At 39.9% G+C, this 21,281-nt stretch overlaps 1 protein-coding gene across 5 annotated transcripts in view; it reads right to left on the bottom strand.

Annotated features, from left to right (window-relative positions):
• TPX2 (TPX2 microtubule nucleation factor) overlaps positions 1 to 20,860 on the bottom strand; it is a 56,812-nt gene extending 35,952 nt beyond the window's left edge. For 2 of the 5 annotated variants that reach the window (XM_076011010.1, XM_076011014.1), the window contains exons 1-4: positions 20,753 to 20,860; positions 17,405 to 17,518; positions 5,055 to 5,220; positions 1,047 to 1,169 (exon numbers count right to left, since the gene is read on the bottom strand). In XM_076011010.1, the coding sequence (XP_075867125.1) occupies positions 1,047 to 1,169; positions 5,055 to 5,160 (229 nt within the window). In that variant the 5' untranslated portion in view covers positions 5,161 to 5,220; positions 17,405 to 17,518; positions 20,753 to 20,860. Of the gene's footprint in view, positions 1 to 1,046; positions 1,170 to 5,054; positions 5,221 to 17,404; positions 17,519 to 20,482 lie in introns of all 5 variants that reach the window. The other 3 variants (XM_076011011.1, XM_076011012.1, XM_076011013.1) reach the window with 3 other exon arrangements.
• Between the last annotated feature and the right edge of the window lie 421 nt (positions 20,861 to 21,281).

Here is a 21,281-nt window from a genome sequence, read left to right as displayed (position 1 = left end):
GCCAGACACTGTGGCTCATACCTGTAATCCTAGCACTCTGGGAGGCTGAAGCAGGAGGATTGTTTGAGCTGAGGAGTTCAAGACCAGCCTGAGCCAAGAGCAAGACCCTAACTCTACTAAAAATAGAAAAATTGTGCCAGGTGCGGTGGCTCATGCCTGTAATCCTAGCGTTCTGGGAAGCTGAGGCAGGAGGATCATTTAGCTCAGGAGTTCAAGACTAGCCTAAGCAAGAGTGAGATCCCATCTCTACTAAAAAAAAAAAAAGAAAAAAATAGAAAGAAATGAGCTGGACAACTAAAAATATATAGAAAAAATTAGCTAGGCATGGTGACACATGCCTATAGTCCCAGCTACTTGGGAGGCTGAGTCAGGAGGATCACTTGAACCCAGGAGTTTGAGGTTGCTGTGAGCTAGGCTGATGCCACGGCACTCTAGCCCGAGCAACAGAGTGAGACTATCTCAAATAAAAAAAGAAAAATTGGCCAGGCATCAAGGCCTGTGCCTGTAGTCCCAGCTATCCAGGAGGCTGAGGCAGGAGAATCACTTGAGCCCAAGAGTTTGAGGTTGCAGTGAGCTTTGATGATGCCACTGAACTAAACCTGGGGTAACACAGCAAGACTCTGTCTCAAGAAAAAAAAAAGCTCCTGATGTTCTGATCAAATAGATAATATTCTGCAGGTTTAGTAACCACCAGTTTAAATGTCAATCATCTTTTAAAATCAGATACATTACTCAAAGATACTCAAAGAATTCATGTACAGTAGCAAGAAGGCAAGCAGTACACTCTTCTCCTATTTTGTTTCCCAGACAGACATGGGTTATGTTAAATCTTGTAATAAAAAGAAAATAGTTATGTATCTGACAATAAAATTCTATATTAGCTTAAGTTCCAAGAGATTAGTTTTACATTCATCATGAAATGAATTAGCCCATTTCACCAATAAACCAAGGAATATAGCATTTAAGTAATTTTCTGAGATTGTCAGGCTCCTAATACACTATCCCACCATTTTGCCAAGGAGGTTTTTTCTATGATGTTTTCTTACCTGGTCTCAAAGGTGTGATAAGAGCTTGCTGAAGATTAGCCTTTCTCAAAGGAGTTTTGCCCTGAAAAAGCCCTGCTATCCCATTCTTCCCAAGAAACTTATTCTCCAAATTGGCCTTCTCCTCTGTAGAAAGGTAAGATCATCATTATCCAAACAATCAGCAAGGAATCCAAACAAATCAGTACCATGAACTTAAAATAGGGGCTAACGCCCCTTACAGGAATACTTCCAATACATTTGTCAAGTACAACTGGGTTCTAGCAATGAAAAATAAATGAATACACAATATACTCCACAGACAGACTGTAAAAATAATCACTAAAACAGTGGCAACATTAAACAATGTATTACAGAAAAGGAAAAGTGCAGATTCTGCATTGTGAATAACTCCTTATCTTTGCTTGATACATATTTAGGTCCATACAAGCATGGACTGGCCTTATCTGCCCCCTAAATACACCATGTTCTGGCCAGGAGCGGTGACTCATGCCTGTAATCCTAGCACTCTGGGAGGCCGAGGTGGGTGTATCGTTTGAGCTCAGGAGTTCAAGACCAGCCTGAGCAAAAGTGAGATCCCATCTCTACTAAAAATACAAAGAAATTAGCTGGACAACTAAAAATATATAGAAAAAATTAGAGGGGCGTGGTGGCATGTGCCTGTAGTCCCAGCTACTTGGGAGGCTGAGGCAGAAGGACTGCTTAAGCCCAGGCTGCTGTGAGCTAGGCTGATGACACAGCACTCTAGCCCAGGCAGCAGAGTGAGACTCTGTCTTGGGGAAGAAAAAAAAAAAATACATCATTTTCCTCTTAACGAAAACTGTAGCCACCAGGATCTGTAGGGCTTACAAGGGACTTTTATAGAGCTTTATAGTCTTTTATAAAGCTTCTTAATGCAGTGGGGAGTGGGGAGTGTGGGGTATATAAGAGTAGAGCACAGCTAGGTTTTTTCAAGAAATTTTATTTTAGGTTATACTGTGCCCAGCAGTGCAAAGTGGTGAAAGGTCTGTTCTATCAACAGCCTACTGATAAGTAGGGTGTCAGGAATGCAGTGAGAGCAAACAATAATACATTCTGATTGCAACTGTATAAAAAGATATGATTATTTGAGAAAAAAACTGGAAAGTAATATATTAGAATTAAGGTAGTTTTGAAAACTAGTGGGATCAATTTTTTCCTTCCAAACTACATTTAATAGTATTGTCATGCTAATATTTCCCTTTTTTTAATTTGATACAGAGTCTCACTCTATTGCCCAGGTTAGAGTGCCATGGCATCAGCCTAGCTCACAACAACCTCAAACTCCTGGGCTCAATGATCCTCCCGCCTCGGCCTCCCAGAGTACTGAGATTACAGGCATGAGCCTCCTCGCCCGATTCCTCTTTTTTGTTTTAAAGAAAAACTTAGAAAAAGAAATCCTCAGACAGCCCAGCCATCTCCTCAGAGTTCCAGTGAAATAAAGGAATGGGGAAGACCCCTATAGGACAGCTGGCCCTCTTATTTATCCTTTCTCCCACAATACTTCCAACAGACTCCTCCTCAGAATCCCCATCGGATACCATTACAGTCCTTTTCCAAGAGAATGGCATCACATTTAGACAATGCATTATAAGTAAATGGTAAGTGCAGCTGTGATGGAATCACTTTTGTTCCCCATTACATATTGATACTGATTTCTCCTAATAAGGAGGATGGAGGCTGGGTGCAGTGGCTCACACCTGTAATCCTAGTACTCTGAGAGGCCAAGGCAGGAAGATCACTTGAGTTTAAATTACTATGAGCTAGGCTAACACCACTGCACTCTAGCCTGTATGACAGAGCAAGACTCTGTTTCAAAAAATAAAAAAGAAACAATTGGCTAGGCATGGTGGCATGCACCTATAGTCACAGCTACGGCAGAGGCTGAGGCAGGAGCATCATTTGAGCCCAGATGTTTGAGGTTCTAGTGAGCTATGACGATGCCACAGCATTCTAGCCCAGGCTATAGAGCCAGACATAGTCTCAAAAAAAAAAAACAAAAAAAACACTTTAGGAGGCAAGGTGGGACTGCTTGAGGCCAGGAGTTCAAAACTAGCCCGGGCAACATAGCAAGATTCCATCTCTACAAAAACAAAATGAATTTGGAGAGGGGTAGTGGGAGGGAGGTGAGCATAGGTATAAGGTACAACACAGAAGATCCTTGTGATATTAGAGCTATTCAATATCTTGACTGTGATGGTAGATACACGAACCTACACAGGTAATAAAATTGCAGAGAACTTAATATGCACATACAAAAAATGCATAAGTAAAGCTGGGAAAATCTGAGTAAGACTGGTGGATTGTCAATTGCAAAGATGTGGAAACAACCCAAGTGCCCATCAATACATGAGTTTATTAATAAAATGTGGTATAAGTATACCATGGAGTACTATTCAGCTATAAGAAACAATGGTGATATAGCACCTCTTGTATTATCCTGGATAGAGCTGGAATCCATTCTACTAAGTGAAGTACCCCAAGAATGAAAAAATAAGTACCACATGTATTCACCATCAAATTGCTTTTTGTTGTTGTTGTTGTTGTTTGAGACAGAGTCTTGCTCTACTGCCCAGGCTAGAGTGCCGTGGCATCCACCTAGCTCACACCAACCTCAAACTCCTGGGCTCAAGCAATTCTCCTGCCTCAGCCTCCCTAGTAGCTGGGACTACAGGCATTCGGGCTAATTGTTTTTCTATATATTTTTAGTTGTCTAGCTCATTTCTTTCTATTTTTAGTACAGACGGGGTCTCACTCTTGCTCAGGCTGGTCAAACTCCTGACCTTGAGCGATCCTCCCACCTTGGCCTCCCAGAGTGGCAGGATTACAGGCGTGAGACACCGCGCCTGGCCTTCAAATTGCTTTTAACTGATCAACACCTAAGTGCACATATAGGAATAACATTCACTGGGAGTCGGGGCAGATGGGAGGGGGGAAGAGGAAGGGGAAGCAGGGGATGGGTACATACACACATAATGAGTGCTATTCGCACCATCTGGGGGATGGACACACTTGAAGCTCTGACTAGGGGGGCGAGGGGGCAAGGGCAACATACATAACCTAAACATTTGTACCCCCATAATATGCTGAAATAAAATAAAATAAAATAAAAGACTGGTGGATTGTATCAATGTCAGTATCTCAGTTGTGGTATTATACTCTATGCCCAATGATAACAGACAAAGTTATTATGTGGCTGGCATCACTATATTCGGGTTTGAATCCTAGAGTTTCAGTGAACATTGTTTCATCTGGATTTTCCCATATGTCTCTAAAGCCTAAGTATTTGTCATTGTGAACTACAAAATAACATTGATTTGTACTTATAGTCCATTCCCAAAATACAGAGCATTTCAATTATTTCTACCATAACATGAATGACAAAGTGCCTTGGTTTAGAAAGGAGTTTATCTTTTATTTTCTTACAACCCCTTCTAATTTTGAAAGGTCCTTAAGACAAAGCAAGCCACTAATCCTTAAAATGGCCACCGATCCTAGGTGTGTGCGCAGATTTCCAGCGCACAAAAAAGGCCATCGATACTGCCTCAGAGAAATAAAAGGAAAAGAAAAAATAGGCCGGGCGCAGTGGCTCACGCCTATAATCCTAGCACTCCGGGAGGCCGAGGTGGGCGGATTGCTCAAGATCAGGAGTTCAAAACCAGCCTGAGCAAGAGTGAGACCCCATCTCTACTATAAATAGAAAGAAATAATTGGCCAAATAATATATATAGAAAAAAAATTAGCCGGGCATGGTGGCGCATGCCTATAGTCCCAGCTACTCGGGAGGCTGAGACAGCAGGACTGCTTGAGCCCAGGAGTTTGAGGTTGCTGTGAGCAAGGCTGATGCCACGGCACTCAGTCTAGCCTGGGCGACAAAGCAAGACTCTGTCTCAAAAAAAAAAAAAAAAAAAAGAAAAGAAAAAAATTAAAGACTATAAAAATAAATTTTAAAAAAAAATGTTTTTTTAAAGGCCAGAGAAAGAAGACACTTACCAAACCATGAATCTATGTTTTCAGTATCCTCCTCATCACCCAAAGATGTAAAATTGATGAAGTCCATGGGGGCATCATAGGAATAAGAGGTTTCAACTCGCGACATTGCTCCCCACTTATCACTCTTGTAAGAGTATTTGTATCTCTTTTCTTAACAGGTGACCTTCTGAAGAAAGAAACGGTTCAGAAACTTAGTCGCACATTAATCTGAGGTATTGATTGCCAACAATTACTGTGGTTTTACTATCATGTTTGCAATTTTGTAAATCACCCAGAATTTACTGAAAAATATGCCTTACTTTTTCTAATCAACCTAAAAGTTAGCTTATTATTATTATTTATTTTTTGAAAGACTTGAAGACTCTGTGATAAATATGTTTGGAATTACAGACAAAGTTTGATAAGTACTTACAATATGCCATGTACTGTGCTAGGTGTATTACATTCATTATGTTATTTCCCCACAATCTATCATTTTCTCATCTCTAGCCTCCTCTCATCCAGTTTACTTTCTCTCTGCCCTGAATAACCCAACTTCTGAAATACATCATTAATTTTTATACCTACCAACCAAAAGTTTACTCATCATTCAAAGTCCAATTCAAATCTCTATGAACTCTTTCCCAATTTCCACCTACTATACATAGTTGTTGACTCTCCAAAGCCATAGTGCTTTGTTTATATATAACTCCGCTATAACACTTATTATCCAATTTTAAATTAGCCAACTATGTAAATGTCTCTCCCAGTAGACTCTAAGTTCCTGAAGACAAGGGTAGATTTCACTCACTAGTGTTTACCTCATCCATCTACAGTACCTTATACATAGTAAAAGCTCAGTACAATTTTGCCAAATATAGGTTTTCTTTCCTTAGAAATATCTTCAAAGTGTACACTATTCCTAGGCATGAAGAAAATGACTTTGAAATGCACGTAAAAGGCACAACATGTAGAGTAAGTAAAAGGAACAAGCCAAAGAAATAAGCCACACCTACTCGTGTGTACAAAGTTTTGCACTCTATCCTGTGGAAACCTGTTTAAAGTCAGCCCCCACTCCAGTCCTATTTTGTTAATAAAATAGCTGAAAGTAATGTGAAAAATAGCCTAAAGGCCACATTTGCTGGCAAACAATTTGCCTCTGAAACCGAATGAGCCATTTGTCTTTATCCAGGGAACAACACGTACTTAAAAGTATTCTGTATCTTGGAAGGGAAATAGATACCAGTAATCACTTGCATAAATGTTTATTAAATTAATACCTTTATTTAAACTCTTATTTTAAAAATACATGCTTATTTAAAAAAATAGATTAAAAAGCTTTTATTTTAAAAAGTCTATCATGCCACATTATTCCATACTACTTCTCCCTCATATATATAAGTGTGTATATATATATATATATATACACATAAACTGTTATTTTATTTGTAAAAAATGAATCACTGGCATTTTGAATTTGTTTCCCATAATGTATTTTTCTGTGTCAATAAATATAGACATATCATCAATTAATGGCTGTACCATAATTACTTATCCTCTATTTTTAGCCCTTTTCCAATATTTTTACTATAAAGACACTGGTGGAAGAATATCTTTGTAGCTAAATTTCTGTGCACATCTACAATTCTTCCCTTAAGATAAATCCTAAGAGGTAGAATTGCTGGGCAGAGGCTCTTGAAACATACTGTGAAAATGTTCATCAGAAGAATATTCACATTACCAGAGGAACGGGCCAGTTCCCCAAACTCTCACCAACTCTGGGCACTAACAACCTTCAGTACTCATTTTCTCTAACTATACCACTCTAGCCATACTCTGAGATAATCATGAGATTAGTTACACCCAACCTACATTGCTGCTCAGTAGTTTGCCTAGCATTTTATAGCTTCTGTCAGCGGACTAGGGTAATTCAGAAGATACTTCTGGGTTTACAGTGTCTCCGGAAACATTTGTTATAATAAATATTTCATTTATATAGTGATATAAATCTAGATACCAGAGAATTTCATCTTCTCATGGCCTCTCCTATGAACTAACTGCAGCCAGAATTCCACAAATACCTTTATAACAATGCTCTAATTGAGGGACTTAGTGTAGAAACATGACATTTTAGAAGTGGGAGAAATCTTAGGTAACACCTAACCTTTGTAATTTATAGATAAGTATTAATTAAAGCATAAAGATCACACAACAATAATACTAATGACCATGGTACAGAACAGTTGCCAAAGGCACATGCCAGGTGACACGAAGTACTAAATATTTACTATTTCTTTTTTCTTTCTTGAGATAGGGTCTCACTGTGTTGACCAGGCTAGAGTGCAGTGGCATTATCATAGCTCACTACAGTCTCAAACTCCTGGGCTCAAGTGATTCTCTTGCTTCAGTCTCCCAAAATGCTAGGATTACAAGGCGTGAACCACTGCATCCAGCCTAAATATGTACTAAACTATTTCTAATGCTCACAACAATCCTGTAGGGCAGCAATTATTATTCCCCATCCTAGAGGAAGCTCAAGATAAGATAGATTAAATGACTTGCCCAATATCACAGTTACATAAAAACAGAGCTAGATCTAGAACTAAGGCTCCTGACTTCGGTGCATTGTTTCTTCCCACATCTGTCTGCCCTTTTACCTTGCGGAATTTTTTTTTTTTGAGACAGTCTCGCTTTGTTGCCCAGGCTAGAGTGAGTGCCGTGGCATCAGCCTAGCTCACAGCAACATCAAACTCCTGGGCTCAAGCAATCCTCCTGAACTACAGGCATGCGCCACAATGCCCGGCTAATTTTTTCTAGATGTATTAGTTGGCCAATTAATTTCTTTCTATTTATAGTAGAAACGGGGTCTCACTCTTGCTCAGGCTGGTTTCGAACTCCTGACCTCCAACAATGTGCCCGCCTCCACCTCCCAGAGTGCTAGGATTACAGGCGTGAGCCACCTCACCCCGTCTACCTTGTGAATTAAAGAAGCATGTTAATGTAGTTAAGATCTCTATTTCCAAGTAAATCCATTCTCCATAGTCTTTCGCCCTGAACAGGGGTTAATTAGTATTCCCATTCTAAATTCTCCACTCTCCCCCATTTCTACCTTCATTATTCAATATAACTCAACAAACTCTTTCGTCGTGGTTCACTTATATTGTACACTTGCTAGGGGACATTAGATATGGGCTTGATAATACCTGAATTCCTTTCTTGAAACTCTATGTCCTCACACAAAAAGTAGAAGATCTAGTCCCAGACACAAAGGAACTTAGCACCTACATAGGAACTAAGGTCCTAGCATAGCCAATAAGAGTATACAATATCTAAATTATATAATATGAACTATAAGTACGAAGAGAATTAGAGATTAACATGGCTGAAGTCAAGCTATGATTAAATGTTTTTCATTGAACATCATCAAAACAGTAGTTGGTATACTAAAATGGAAATCACCTCCTTGATAGCCACCTTCCAAGCTTAGAATAGCTATGGGACAGTTCTGGTTGCTCATGAAAACTAAGTAAGAAACTGCTGAGGGATTCATACGAAAATTTTTAGTTTCCTGATATAGCTATAGCCCTTGTTCCTGCCCTTCCCCTTTACCCTTCTTCTTGCCTTAAAGGCAGATGCAATGTCTAGAGCTATAGCAGCCATCTTGTTTTTGTGGGGTTTTTTAAATTATTATTTTTTCTGTAGAGATGGGGTCTCAAACCCCTGAAGTCAAGCAATCCTCCTGCCTCAGCCTCCCAGAGTGCTAGGATTACAGGCAGGAGCCACCACGCCCAGCCTGTAATAATTTTTTTTTAAGGCTGGTCAAGTGAAGCAGTGGGAGTGGAGAAAGAACAAAGGAATTTGTAACTGGTTACACTGGATTAATTGTAAACACCACTGTACTTGGACCAACCAACTAAGCTACTGATCACCCCGATCGTCAAATAGAAGCAACCGGCTGGGCGTGGTGGCTCACGCCTGTAATCCTAGGACTCTGGGAGGCTGAGGCGGGAGGATCATTCAAGGTCAGGAGCTGGAGGTCAGGAGTTCGAGACCAGCCTAAGCAAGAGTCAGACCCTGTCTCTACTATAAATAGAAAGAAATTAATTAGCCAACTAAAAATATAGAAAACATTAGTCGGGCATGGTGGTGCATGCCTGTAGTCCCAGCTACTTAGGAGACTGAGACAGGAGGATTGCTTGAGCCTAGGAGTTTGAGGTTGCTGTGAGCCAGGCTGATGCCACGGCACTTTTGCCCGGGCAATAAAGTGAGACTCTGTGTCAAAAAAATATATAAGCAACCATCTACCTCCAGATTTCTTATGTGAAAAAAACAATAATCTTTTTCTATAAGCCATTACAGTCACATTTTCTGTCACTTACAGCCAAAAACAATCCCAATTACTACCGAAGTCCAGAATTCTAGCCCTACCTCTGACATTTACTACATGTATATGAAAACAGGCAAGTCACTCTCTCTGCCTATCTACTTCCCATAAACAACTAATTAGGTATTTCAAGTACTATGAAATACACTACCATAAGGTATTATCACTGCTTACACCTTTCCTCTCCTTGACTACATTTCTATTCAAAGGATCATACGTGAAAGATTCCACAGTGACTGACAGTGATTAAAATTCTCTTACTGCAAGGAGGACGTTTTCCTGTTCTTATGAACAAACATGCTGGGAGACATGGGAAAATCTTAGATTCCCATGATCTTAATGCCTAACCTAGGTCACTGGGAACATTTCCCAGGCAGGAATGTAATGAAGACAACTAAAGCTGGGGGAGGGAAGAGGCAGGAATGTAATACGCAGCAACCCCATTTGGCCTTCTAAAAACCATGATTCCACCAAAGCATGCTTCTAAAACCACCTGGAAAGTGTTCAAATTTAACCCTTCACATTCTTTTTTTTTTTTTTTTTTTTTTGAGACAGAGTCTCGCTTGTTGCCCAGGCTAGAGTGAGTGCCGTGGCATCAGCCTAGCTCACAGCAACCTCAAACTCCTGGGCTCAAGCAATCCTGCTGCCTCAGCCTCCCGAGTAGCTGGGACTACAGGCATGCGCCACCATGCCCGGCTAATTTTATATATATATTAGTTGGCTAATTAATTTCTTTCTATTTATAGTAGAGATGGGGTCTCGCTCTTGCTCAGGCTGGTTTTGAACTCCTGACCTCGAGCAATCCGCCCGCCTCAGCCTCCCAGAGTGCTAGGATTACAGGCGTGAGCCACCGCGCCCGGCTCACATTCTTTTTTAATTATGAAGATATACTGCTAGCTCTTTAGAGAGCAATCTCCATCTTTTACTTCTGATAGATCTTACCAAATGCAGAAATTTACCTCACAGGTACGTATTTATGCATGTGTAAGTATAACAAAGTTCACCATAACACTGTTCATTAAAGCCAAAAAAACGAAAAACCCAAATCCCACCAATAGGAGATTGGGTGAATAAATTATGGCAAAACTGTATAATGAAATATTAAGAAACTTTAAGATTAAGTAACTGAGTAAATGTGGTGAAATTTATAGAATGAGTTCCAAGAGCTATTGAGAAAAGCAAAATGGAAGAGTGTATTCCCATCTGTTTTAAAAAGAGAGAAAGGCAATATACACTCACAATATATATTTGTGGAAGGAGACACAAGTGAAAACAGTAATTGGGTCTGTGAAGGGAGCTGGGAGGTCTGGGTTAAGGAAAATTTTTTCACTATTATGAACTTTTATACTCTTTGAATATGTTTTATTATATAGATGTATATCTTTTCAGTTTAAAAAACTACTTAAGCAGTATTTATTTCCCCCTAAATCTATGTTTGCAATCCAGAAGACACTGGGCTTCCTGGAATTTTTATTAAATATTCTTTTTTGTTTTTTGGAGACAGGGTCTCTCTCTGTTGCCAGGGCACAACAGCAGTAGTATGTTCATAGCTCACTGAAACCTCCAGCTCCTGGGCTCAAGTGATCCTCCTGCCGCAGCCACCCATGTAGCTAAGACTACAGGAGCGCACCACCATGCCTGGCTAGTTTTTTCTATTTTTTGTAGAGATAGGGTCTCTCTGTGTTGCTGAGGCTATCCTTGAACTCCTGACCTCATTTTCCCACCTTAGCATCCCTAAGTGCTAGGATTATAGGTGTAAGCCACCACACCACATATTTATGGCTGGTGTAAGCCAGCCATAAATATTCTAATGCAGCAATAATTGTCAAATCTCTTGATTTTTGGAAATAATGCTCCCCATTTTCATGGTCTATAAATCGTCTACTAACAACTTATTCAAATGTTACATATTCTCTTTCTAATATTTTCATATGGAAAAAAAATGATTCGTGGGCACTGAATTCATAAAAAGGTATATAAACTAAAAAGTCAAAAATAATAAGTTATTAATTACTGAGTACTTCCAACATGCCAGACATGATAGGCAGTGCTTTTACATGTATTAACTCAATAAATTTTCACAATAATCCTATAAATAAGGTACTGTTATTATCTTCTTTTTTTTTTTTTTTTTTTTTTTTTTTGAGACAGAGTCTCACTTTGTTGCCCAGGCTAGAGTGAGTGCCATGGCATCAGCCTAGCTCACAGCAACCTCAATCTCTTAGGCTCAAGCGATCCTCCTGCCTCAGCCTCCCGAGTACCTGGGACTACAGGCATGCGCCACCATGCCCGGCTAATTTTTTTTTGTATATATATTTTTAGTTGGCCAATTAATTTATTTCTATTTTTAGAAGAGACAGGGTCTTGCTCAGGCTGGTTTTGAACTCCCGACCTTGAGCAATCCACCCACCTCAGCCTCCCAGAGTGCTAGGATTACAGGTGTGAGCCACCACGCCCGGCTGTCTTCATTTTATAGATGAGGAAACTGAAGCACAGAGAGATTTACTACTTATTCACAGTCATACAGCTAAAAAGTAGCAGAGCCAGGCACTAAAGGTTGTGTTCTTATCCATTGCCTCTCATATTTATTTAAATATAGGTATTTAAATAGATAAATAACAAATGTCACAGAGAAAGAGACAAAAAACTTATAGATAATAACTTCTGAATACTGTCTGTCTACTGAATGCAGGCCAAGCACCTTACCAGGTACTTCACATAAATCATCTCATTTAAACTGCATTAACAATATAGAAAATAGATAGTATCATTGCCATTTTATAAAGAACAAAGCAAGCTCAGAGAATATAAGCTACTCCAAAATTACCAAACTAATAGGTGGTAGCATTTTGCCAGGGCTAGAGTGCCGTGACTAGAGTGCCGTGGCGTCAGCCTAGCTCAAAGCAACCTCAAACTCCTGGGCTCAAGCGATCCTCCTGCCTTAGCCTGCCGAGTAGCTGGAACTACAGGTATGTGCCACCATGCCTGGCTAATTTTTTCTATATATATTTTTAGTTGTACAGATAATTTCTTTCTATTTTTAGTAGAGACGGGTCTCACTCTTGCTCAGGCTGGTTTCGAACTCCTGACCTTCAGCTATCCACCCACCTCGGCCTTCCAGAGTGCTAGGATTACAGGCATGAGCCACCATGCCTGGCTATAGTTTTGAAAAGACTAGGTCATACATGTAACAAAATAACACATGTACCTCCAAAATATGTACAACTATGATATATCAACAAAAAATTTTAGGCTGGGCGAGGTGGCTCATGCTTATAATCCTAGCACTCTGGAAGGCCGAGGTGGACGGATTGCTCGAGGTCAGGAGTTCGAAACCAGCCTGAGCAAGACCCCACCTCCACTATAAATAGAAAGAAATTAATTGGCCAACTAATATATATATACAAAAAATTAGCTGGGCATGGTGGCACATGCCTATAGTCCCAGCTACTTGGGAGGCTGAGGCAGAAGGATTGCTTGAGCCCAGGAGTTTGAGGTTGCTTTGAGCTAGGCTGGTGCCACGGCACTCACTCTAGCCTGGGCAACAAAGTGAGACTCTGTCTCAAAAAAAAAAGAAAAAAAAAGAAAAGTTTGGTAAATTAAGAATCCTATTCTAAATACATTGGGAAAGCTCTGAACTGAACCTTCTCATAAAGTTAACAACAAAAAAACGATAAAAGAAAGAAAAAAATAAAAGATCCCTCTTTTTCTAAGTGTGTACTTTTGCATATAAAGTTTTTGCTCTATACAAGATGGAGGTTAGTGAGAACCTCTCAGTGGATATTCTAAAGTAAAAGAGACTATGAAGAGGGTTTTCAAGCATCAAAAAAAGAAAGGCTTTCCTCTGAGGTCAAGGACTACATTTGATTGGTGGAAGGTAAAAGGTAAGAGGTGCAAACCTAAGTACACCTAATCTTTATTTAGGTGAAATTTTAAAACCAAAATATTATTTTTCTCTTTTTTAGAAAGCAACATTTGAACTCTCTTTTGATTTAGGATGGCCAACTCAGTAGACCATCTCACCTACTTGAAAAAAGGGAACAGATAAACAAATACCTATCCATAAAGAAGTCTGACTCTCTTGGATGAAGGCTGATAGCACAGCTACATGAACAACACCAAAAGTAAATACTAGGTCATGGCAGTTTCACCACACTGCCTCCCCCACAAATAATAAATATTAGGATGTGAAACCTTCAAGAATTAAAGTCCACAGGGCCTAGGGAGAAATAGAACCCGCCAGACCCAAAGGCAGCTGTTTAAATGAGAGAGCCCCAAGCATGGTGGGAACTGGATGCCTTCCTGCACCCCTTAATCAAGATTGAATTTCTGTCAACAAGTCTCACTCAAAAAAAAAAAAAAAAGGGCACATGCGTCAACCACATTCCCCCAAACAAATCAAGCTGCCAAGCTGCCAAGCAAGAGAATCAGCTTCACATTTCAAAATTATCTGAATCCACCACAGCTTCAGACTTCTGCAAAACTAGAAACATTCTGGGTGGAGAAATAGCTATTTATGACCAATAACCCTACAACAGACCCAAGGAAAAAGCCTATCCCATATGCTATGAACTAGTTAGGTTCCTTTTAAAACTGCCTATTAAATGGCATCTATCATATCATATAGCCCATTTTTTTTCCAAAAAACAAAGACTAAAAGGATATATATATATATATGTATATATATATATATATATATATATATATATATATATATATATATAATCTCCCCCCTTAAGAAACTCACAGTTGAATGGGGAATACAAATAATTATGATATAGTGTGATCTTGCTGTAACAGTACATAAACAGAGGGTACTCTAGAAATACAGAGAAGGAGAATAGGCTGTAGGAAAGTCAAAGAAGGCTTTCTGGTAGAAGAAATACCTAAAAGATATAAACAGACCTGCAGAGCTCTACAGGGTGAGTGTTGACTTTTTCTGAGGGCAGAGATAAATGACAGTGGTAAGAATGGAAGGGGGAGACACATGAGGAAGACTGCAGAAGAAGCAATGTAACCTGTTCCCAGATTTATCTGAAATTAACTTCCCATTGCCTCCTGTTTCTCCTCATGCTCAAACCAAAAATAACTAGTCTTGACAAGCTCTATAAATCAAAAGGTGCAGGTTGAGAGGGGGTGGGGGAAAGCTGCAAGAGGGTGCATTCTGAGCAGGGCTGAAATAGTGCACTAGCAACTCCTAAGCAAAACAAAGACTTTGATGTGATAGATGCTCTCAAGCACCTCACGATCCAATTTGTGAGATGTGCCTTGCCTATTTCTATTAGAGGGGAAATCGTGAGTTAGACAATTGGTAACGTAATAGAACAAACTGAGTAAATCAAGACTTCATTAGAAGTATAGTTAATTAAGATGGTCCCATCCCAGGCAGTGCCATTTCCCCAGGGACATCCTCTCCTACTTTCATAAGGAATAAGAGATCTTGTTACATTACCAGGAGTAAAATAGAATGGAGTTATTTTCATCTTACCCAGGGAGAAAACACCTACATTTTTTTTCTTGTATTTAAGGGATTAGCAGGAATCAGTAAATGGCAACATTAATCCAAAGTGCAATTTTAACTGTTAGTCAAAGTCTCAAAGTAAGTCTGAAGGAAGTTTAATGGACTTTGTGTTTCCACATTTATGTTTGCTAACTTCTATGTTGAAATCGGATCTGTTTACAGAAACAGATCTATGAAGCTTCCAAAATTGGGTCAATTTAAAATCCAATGACAATCCTCACTGTCCAAACACTCAGAAGTCAGCACAGGACACATGGACACTTGTTCAAATTCATCACTGTCCAGAAACCTGAAGCAAATACATTTTTCTCTCATTTCACTCCCAAACATAAGTTTCATATTACCTTTTTAAGGATTATAATCTTAGTTCTGCTTTAATTTATCCATAGAACTCAATAAACCATAATCCATTCCTAAGCAACTAATAGAACCTGGATAGAAATCAGTAATGTTGCTTACCTCCAGGCCAAATAATGACAGGGATCTTTGTAAAATACTATCAGGAAATCTTTGTAGAATACCAAAGTGTGCTAATCTTCCAATAGTAAGAAGCAGAAAGATTTTATAAGGGTTGACAGTGGGGCTGCAGGAGGTTACAATCCTAGTCAAATGGCAATCACTTAGTCTTGCAGAGATTTATACCCTTCAAAAGTTACCTGGCTTAAGAAATATACCCCCACACACACACAAAACGTAAGAACTTAATCCAGGCATTCTCACCAAAAGTGCATAAAAAAAAAATGTTAAAATAATTTAAAGAATTAGGCCGGGCGTGGTGGCTCACGCTTGTAATCCTAGCACTTTGGGAGGCCGAGGTGGGCGGATTGCTCAAGGTCAGGAGTTCGAAACCAGCCTGAGCGAGACCCCGCCTCTACCAAAAATAGAAATAAATTAATTGACCAACCAAAAATATATATACAAAAAAAAAAATTAGCCGGGCATGGTGGCACATGCCTGTAGTCCCAGCTACTCGGGAGGCTGAGGCAGTAGGATCGCTGAGCCCCGGAGATTGAGGTTGCTGTGAGCCAGGCTGACGCCAAGGCACTCACTCTAGCCTGGGCAACAAAGTGAGACTCTGTCTCAAAAAAAAAAAAGAATTAAAAAAAAAAAAGAACTTAATCCAAAATGTTTACCTATGGGATGGTAGGGAGTGAAGACAAAAGTGACAGGATCAAAGGAAGATTTTTTTAAACTATAAATCTTTTTATATTATTTTCATTTTTGCACCATGCAAATGTATTATCTATTATAAGAATATATATTTGTGCCTATGTGAACATCTACTGTTATGGCAGGTATGTAAATCAGCATAATCTTCCTATATAAGGCAATTTGGTATTATATAGCAAATCTTAAAAATATGCATTCTTTTTGACCAGCAACTTCACTGGGTAAAATGCTATGAAAGAACCACTTAACAGAATACCATATAGCCATTAAAATTATGTTGTAGAAAAATTTGGGGCTGGGCATGGTGACTCATGCTTATAATCCTAGCACTCTGGGAGGCTGAGGTGGGAGGATCACTTGAGCTCAGACCAGCCTCAGCAAGAGTGAGACCCCTGTGTCTACTAAAAATAGAAAGAAAAAGAAATGAGCCAGGCATCATGGCAAGCACCTGTAGTCCCAACTACTCAGGAGGCTGACTCAGAAGGTTTGCTTAAGCCCAGGAGTTTGAGGTTCCTGTGAGGTAGGCTGAAGCCATAGCACACTAGCCCAGGCAACAGAGTTGACACTATGTCTCAAAAAATTTTAAAAAATTAATTAATTAATGACATGGGAAAATATTCATAACCTGATTAAGTAGAAATTAAAAAAGTAAAAAGGGTTTTTAGTGTGTGATTTTTATTATAACCAAATTCAGATGCCCCTCCCCCCCATATCTGTGGGTTCCACATCCATGGATTCAACCAGCCACGGATTAGGGGAAAAAAAAACCTGTGTCTGCACTGAAACTGACTTTTTTCTTATCATTATTCCTCAAACAATACAGTGTAATGACTATTTAAATAGCATTTACATTGTATTAGGTATTATAAGTACTCTAGAGAGGATTTAAAATACATGGGAGTCAATGCCTATCTGAGTAAAAAAAGGATAAAATAAAATATATGGGAGGATGTGCATATGGTTATATGCATATACAACATGTCATTTTATATCAGGGACTTGAGCATCCTTGAATTTTGGTATAGGAGGAAGCTCCTAGAACCAATCCCTCACAGATACCAAGTGATGACTGTAAAAAAATAATTATAAAGACGTGTATTAAAATGTTAGCCACAGTTTATATGAGAGGTGGGCAGTGGATGATTTTCTTTTTGCTTTTCCTTAGAAAATAAATTTCCTTCCAAAATGTGTATTACTTTATGAAGATACATTAAAGTTATTTAAACACTTATGAAGCTGACATATTAATGTTCCTCTTATTCTTTTTTAATATAACTCACTGTGACACTGCCTTACCTGTTGTTTAATTGGTCCGTCAGTTCACCTGCCTACAGGGTTGACTCAAAGTTGCAATATACACTTTCACCTCTTTACTGAAATCTTGAAGTCTGGCAAATACTTATCAAGAATCTGGAAGAAGCAAAAGGTGATGAAACAGGTTCAAATTCTCTGCATTAAAAAAGGTTAACAGAGGCCGGGCGCTGTGGCTCACGCCTGTAATCCTAGCTCTTGGGAGGCCGAGGCGGGCGGATTGCTCGAGGTCAGGAGTTCAAAACCAGCCTGAGCAAGAGCGAGACCCCATCTCTACTATAAATAGAAAGAAATTAATTGGCCAACTGATATATATATAAAAAATTAGCCGGGCATGGTGGTGCATGCCTGTAGTCTCAGCTACTCGGGAGGCTGAGGCAGAAGGATCGCTCGAGCCCAGAAGTTTGAGGTTGCTGTGAGCTAGGCTGACGCCACGGCACTCACTCTAGCCTGGGCAACAAAGCGAGACTCTGTCTCAAAAAAAAAAAAAAAAAAGGTTAACAGAGAATAAGAAGAAGCCATAGAAGATCAAGGATACACTCTCAAAACCAAAAGGTACTTCTGAGAGCTAAATAGCATGGCTTTTAGAACATGCCAAACTTCTTAACAGACTGTTCAGGGCACATTTGCTGTTTGCTGATATCTTTGATTTTTATATATTACCACTTTAAAGCAACCTTTCCAAAGGCTGCAATTTAGCAACACTGACACCAAGGAGTAATAGTATGCACTTCTATCCTAATCAAACATCAGGACAAATAGTAGGCTTACCTAAAATATGGACAAATTATTAATACTTTCTTTTACTAAAAAAAAAAAATAATAAAGTACAAATAACCTTACTTTTTAATTTCCAAAGTTACATTCTAGCCTTCTAGATACAAGTTTATACTTTTCTTACTAATCTTTAGTTTCTTTCCCCTTTATGAAGTTTCCCTATGCAAACAAACAAGAACAGAACCCTTCCTCACTTATTTATCCTTTTTTCACAAAGTACCTTGGGCTGCTAATCTCTATGTCTGTCTCAAACACAGATCTATTCACAGAATTGCTTGTGCTGTTCAACCTGCCGGTAGTCAATTCTGCTTCCTAAATTTACCCATGGCAAAGAAAATTTAGTTTGTCAAAGGGTATATAAATCTCCCCTCCTTCTTTCTTCCCTAGGAATTCAAAAAGAATTAGGGAAGAGACCCAGGAAAAGCTGAAGGAAAAATAAATAGGGAATGTAGAAGAACCCTGAACATTTCCTGGTACCTAAATAAGAAATAAAGGACTTTCCCACATAATCCTGGACAAGCTTCATTGCAACTGTAGAAAAAATTTTATCAAGGCTGAAATATACAGATTTAGGGATGAAGCTGGCCAAAATAACTCTATTTTATTAAATCACTTGAAAGTTTAAACAAATTTAGCAACCTAATTGAATAAAATCCAGTTTTTCAAACCTGCGATTTTGTAGTCTATTTAGACAGTGCCCTCGTCCCTAACCAATTCCACAGATACCTAGTGGGTAATTCCTACACACCGGGATAGTTCTAGTCCAGTCTAACAAAACTCTGCTTATCAAGAGCCAGTTTGCCAAGAGTGGCAAGGGTAGCTTTGTGAAGGTGGACACAAAACTGGCTCTTGACCTCCCTCACCTTTAAATTGCCAGGACACTTACAATACAAAACAGTAGAGCACTCAGATGCTGTCTTGTCTTACTCTGACTATAATTCATCAATTTGAAACAATCTTTTTGTCCCTAAGCATACCAGAAAACCCTCGAGCACCTCACACATCTGTATACCCAGAATATTTAACACCAATCTCAGCACACAGTACACCCTCAAAGATTAATCAATTGGCTAAGTTAGCCAGGAGCCACATAATTTGATCAAAGAATGCCAGCTTAAAACTGAATTGACACACCCAAACCAACCAAGGGTACTCAAGTATAAGTTGGGGGTAGCTTGGCCGGGCGCTGTGGCTCACGCCTGTAATCCTAGCTCTTGGGAGGCCGAGGCGGGCGGATTGCTCAAGGTCAGGAGTTCGAAACCAGCCTGAGCAAGAGCGAGACCCTGTCTCTACTATAAATAGAAAGAAATTAATTGGCCAACTGATATATATATAAAAAATTAGCCGGGCACGGTGGCGCATGCCTGTAGTCCCAGCTACCCGGGAGGCTGAGGCAGAAGGATCACTCGAGCCCAGGAGTTTGAGGTTGCTGTGAGCTAGGCTGACGCCACGGCACTCACTCTAGCCTGGGCAACAAAGCGAGACTCTGTCTCAAAAAAAAAAAAAAAAATAAGTTGGGGGTAGCTTGACAGGTGGTATAATACACTGAGACCACAACAAAAGAATATTCTTATTACAGCAGCATATAACCCTATTTTTGACAACATCTGATGAGTGAGAGAAATTCATGGAAGGTCAGAGGGAAGGGTGAACCAGGGAGTACACCAAAGGATGACGTTATAGCAAAATCAGGGAGTCAAAAATCCTCTTTTAGCCTAAGCAGGCCTGATTTGGGGGAGTCCTGGCTATTGAACTACTAGAAAAGTGTATGTAAAAAAAAGAAACATATATAATGAAAATAGGGGGTAAACTGACCCTATAATATTATAACCTAGTTCAGTTTTCCTTCCCCCTCCAATCTAAAATGTTCTAAGGAAGGAAATGAGAAAGGCACTAACACCTAGTGATTGGATACAAAGAGGGAGGGCTGGACAAATACGGATAACATAGAATGAATTTAAAATCCCCAATAAAAGACAATTCCAAATGGAATTAAGCTCTCCTCAATTATGTTCTTCTACCGCCTATCTTACTTAGACAGCAGTTTTGAAATATAATTGTGACTACATCTGTTTTCCTCCATCGAATGCCACACTTCTATTTTCCATTTCCCGAAATTTATCTAGATTTTGAGCCTCAGTTTCCTCCTCGTACTAGGCGGCTAAGAATAGCACCTACTTCACTGCCTTGGTGCGAAAATTAAATGAGAAAGGGCAAGCAGAGTGCTCGGTCCAGTAAAAGTTCACTACACGCTAGCATGCTAATAGCAATAATAAATGTCGTTACCGTTATCAGCCGACAGCCTGCCACAACTCCTTCCCCTTACTTTCCGGACAGATTTCAAGGTAAAATCCTGTCACGAAGAGAAAGGTGGCCCGAAGCCACCGCTCCCGCCCTGCCGCGGCTGAGCGGCGCCCCAGCCGCGCAACGTCTCAGAGCCCAGGCCTAGAGGCGCGGGCAGCGATAGAGGCTGGTAGATGAACTCCAGCCGTTCGAAAATCAAGGAGAAAGGAACCTCGCGCCCGAGTTTATTCCCCTTTTTCTCCCACAGCTCACCTCGACCCTGCTCTGACAACGAAACGCCAGCAAAGCCGCCGCGGGACTCATTCAGTATCGTTGAAAATTTGAACCCAGGAACCCCAGTCGAATGCGCCAATCAGAGCACCAGGAAGACAATTCCAGCCCACCGATTGGCCCTGGAAATCGCAGCAACGCCGGAAGTCAGAAGGAGGCACAAGCAAACAACCAGCCGGGAGGCTCTTGGGAAATGTAGTCTCATGCGCCTTCGTGAGCCCTTTGGAACAACTCTTAGGGACATTACTACAAAGACCAGAATGCTCTGCTCCAAACTATTTGAGAAAGGTGGTACCAACTGAGAAGGCCGGGAGTCGGTTTAGACCACAGGACGCTCGCATTCTGGACTTCTCCAAAGCTTTCAGGGAAGAATACTCTATTTTTTAAAGATTAGTCTCGTTGTGGTTATGCATTGTGCCTTGAATGTTCATAAGAATTCACTTCACTTTAACATGGAGTCTGCTGCGTACAACACAGACTTGCCTTCAACTTCCCTCCCAATCCGGAAGGA

Source organism: Microcebus murinus, chromosome 16 (genome assembly GCF_040939455.1).
Source record: "Microcebus murinus isolate Inina chromosome 16, M.murinus_Inina_mat1.0, whole genome shotgun sequence".
Taxonomy (NCBI): domain Eukaryota; kingdom Metazoa; phylum Chordata; class Mammalia; order Primates; family Cheirogaleidae; genus Microcebus; species Microcebus murinus.
Note: the sequence above shows the minus strand (reverse complement) of the source record. Positions and strands in the feature narration are given on the sequence as shown.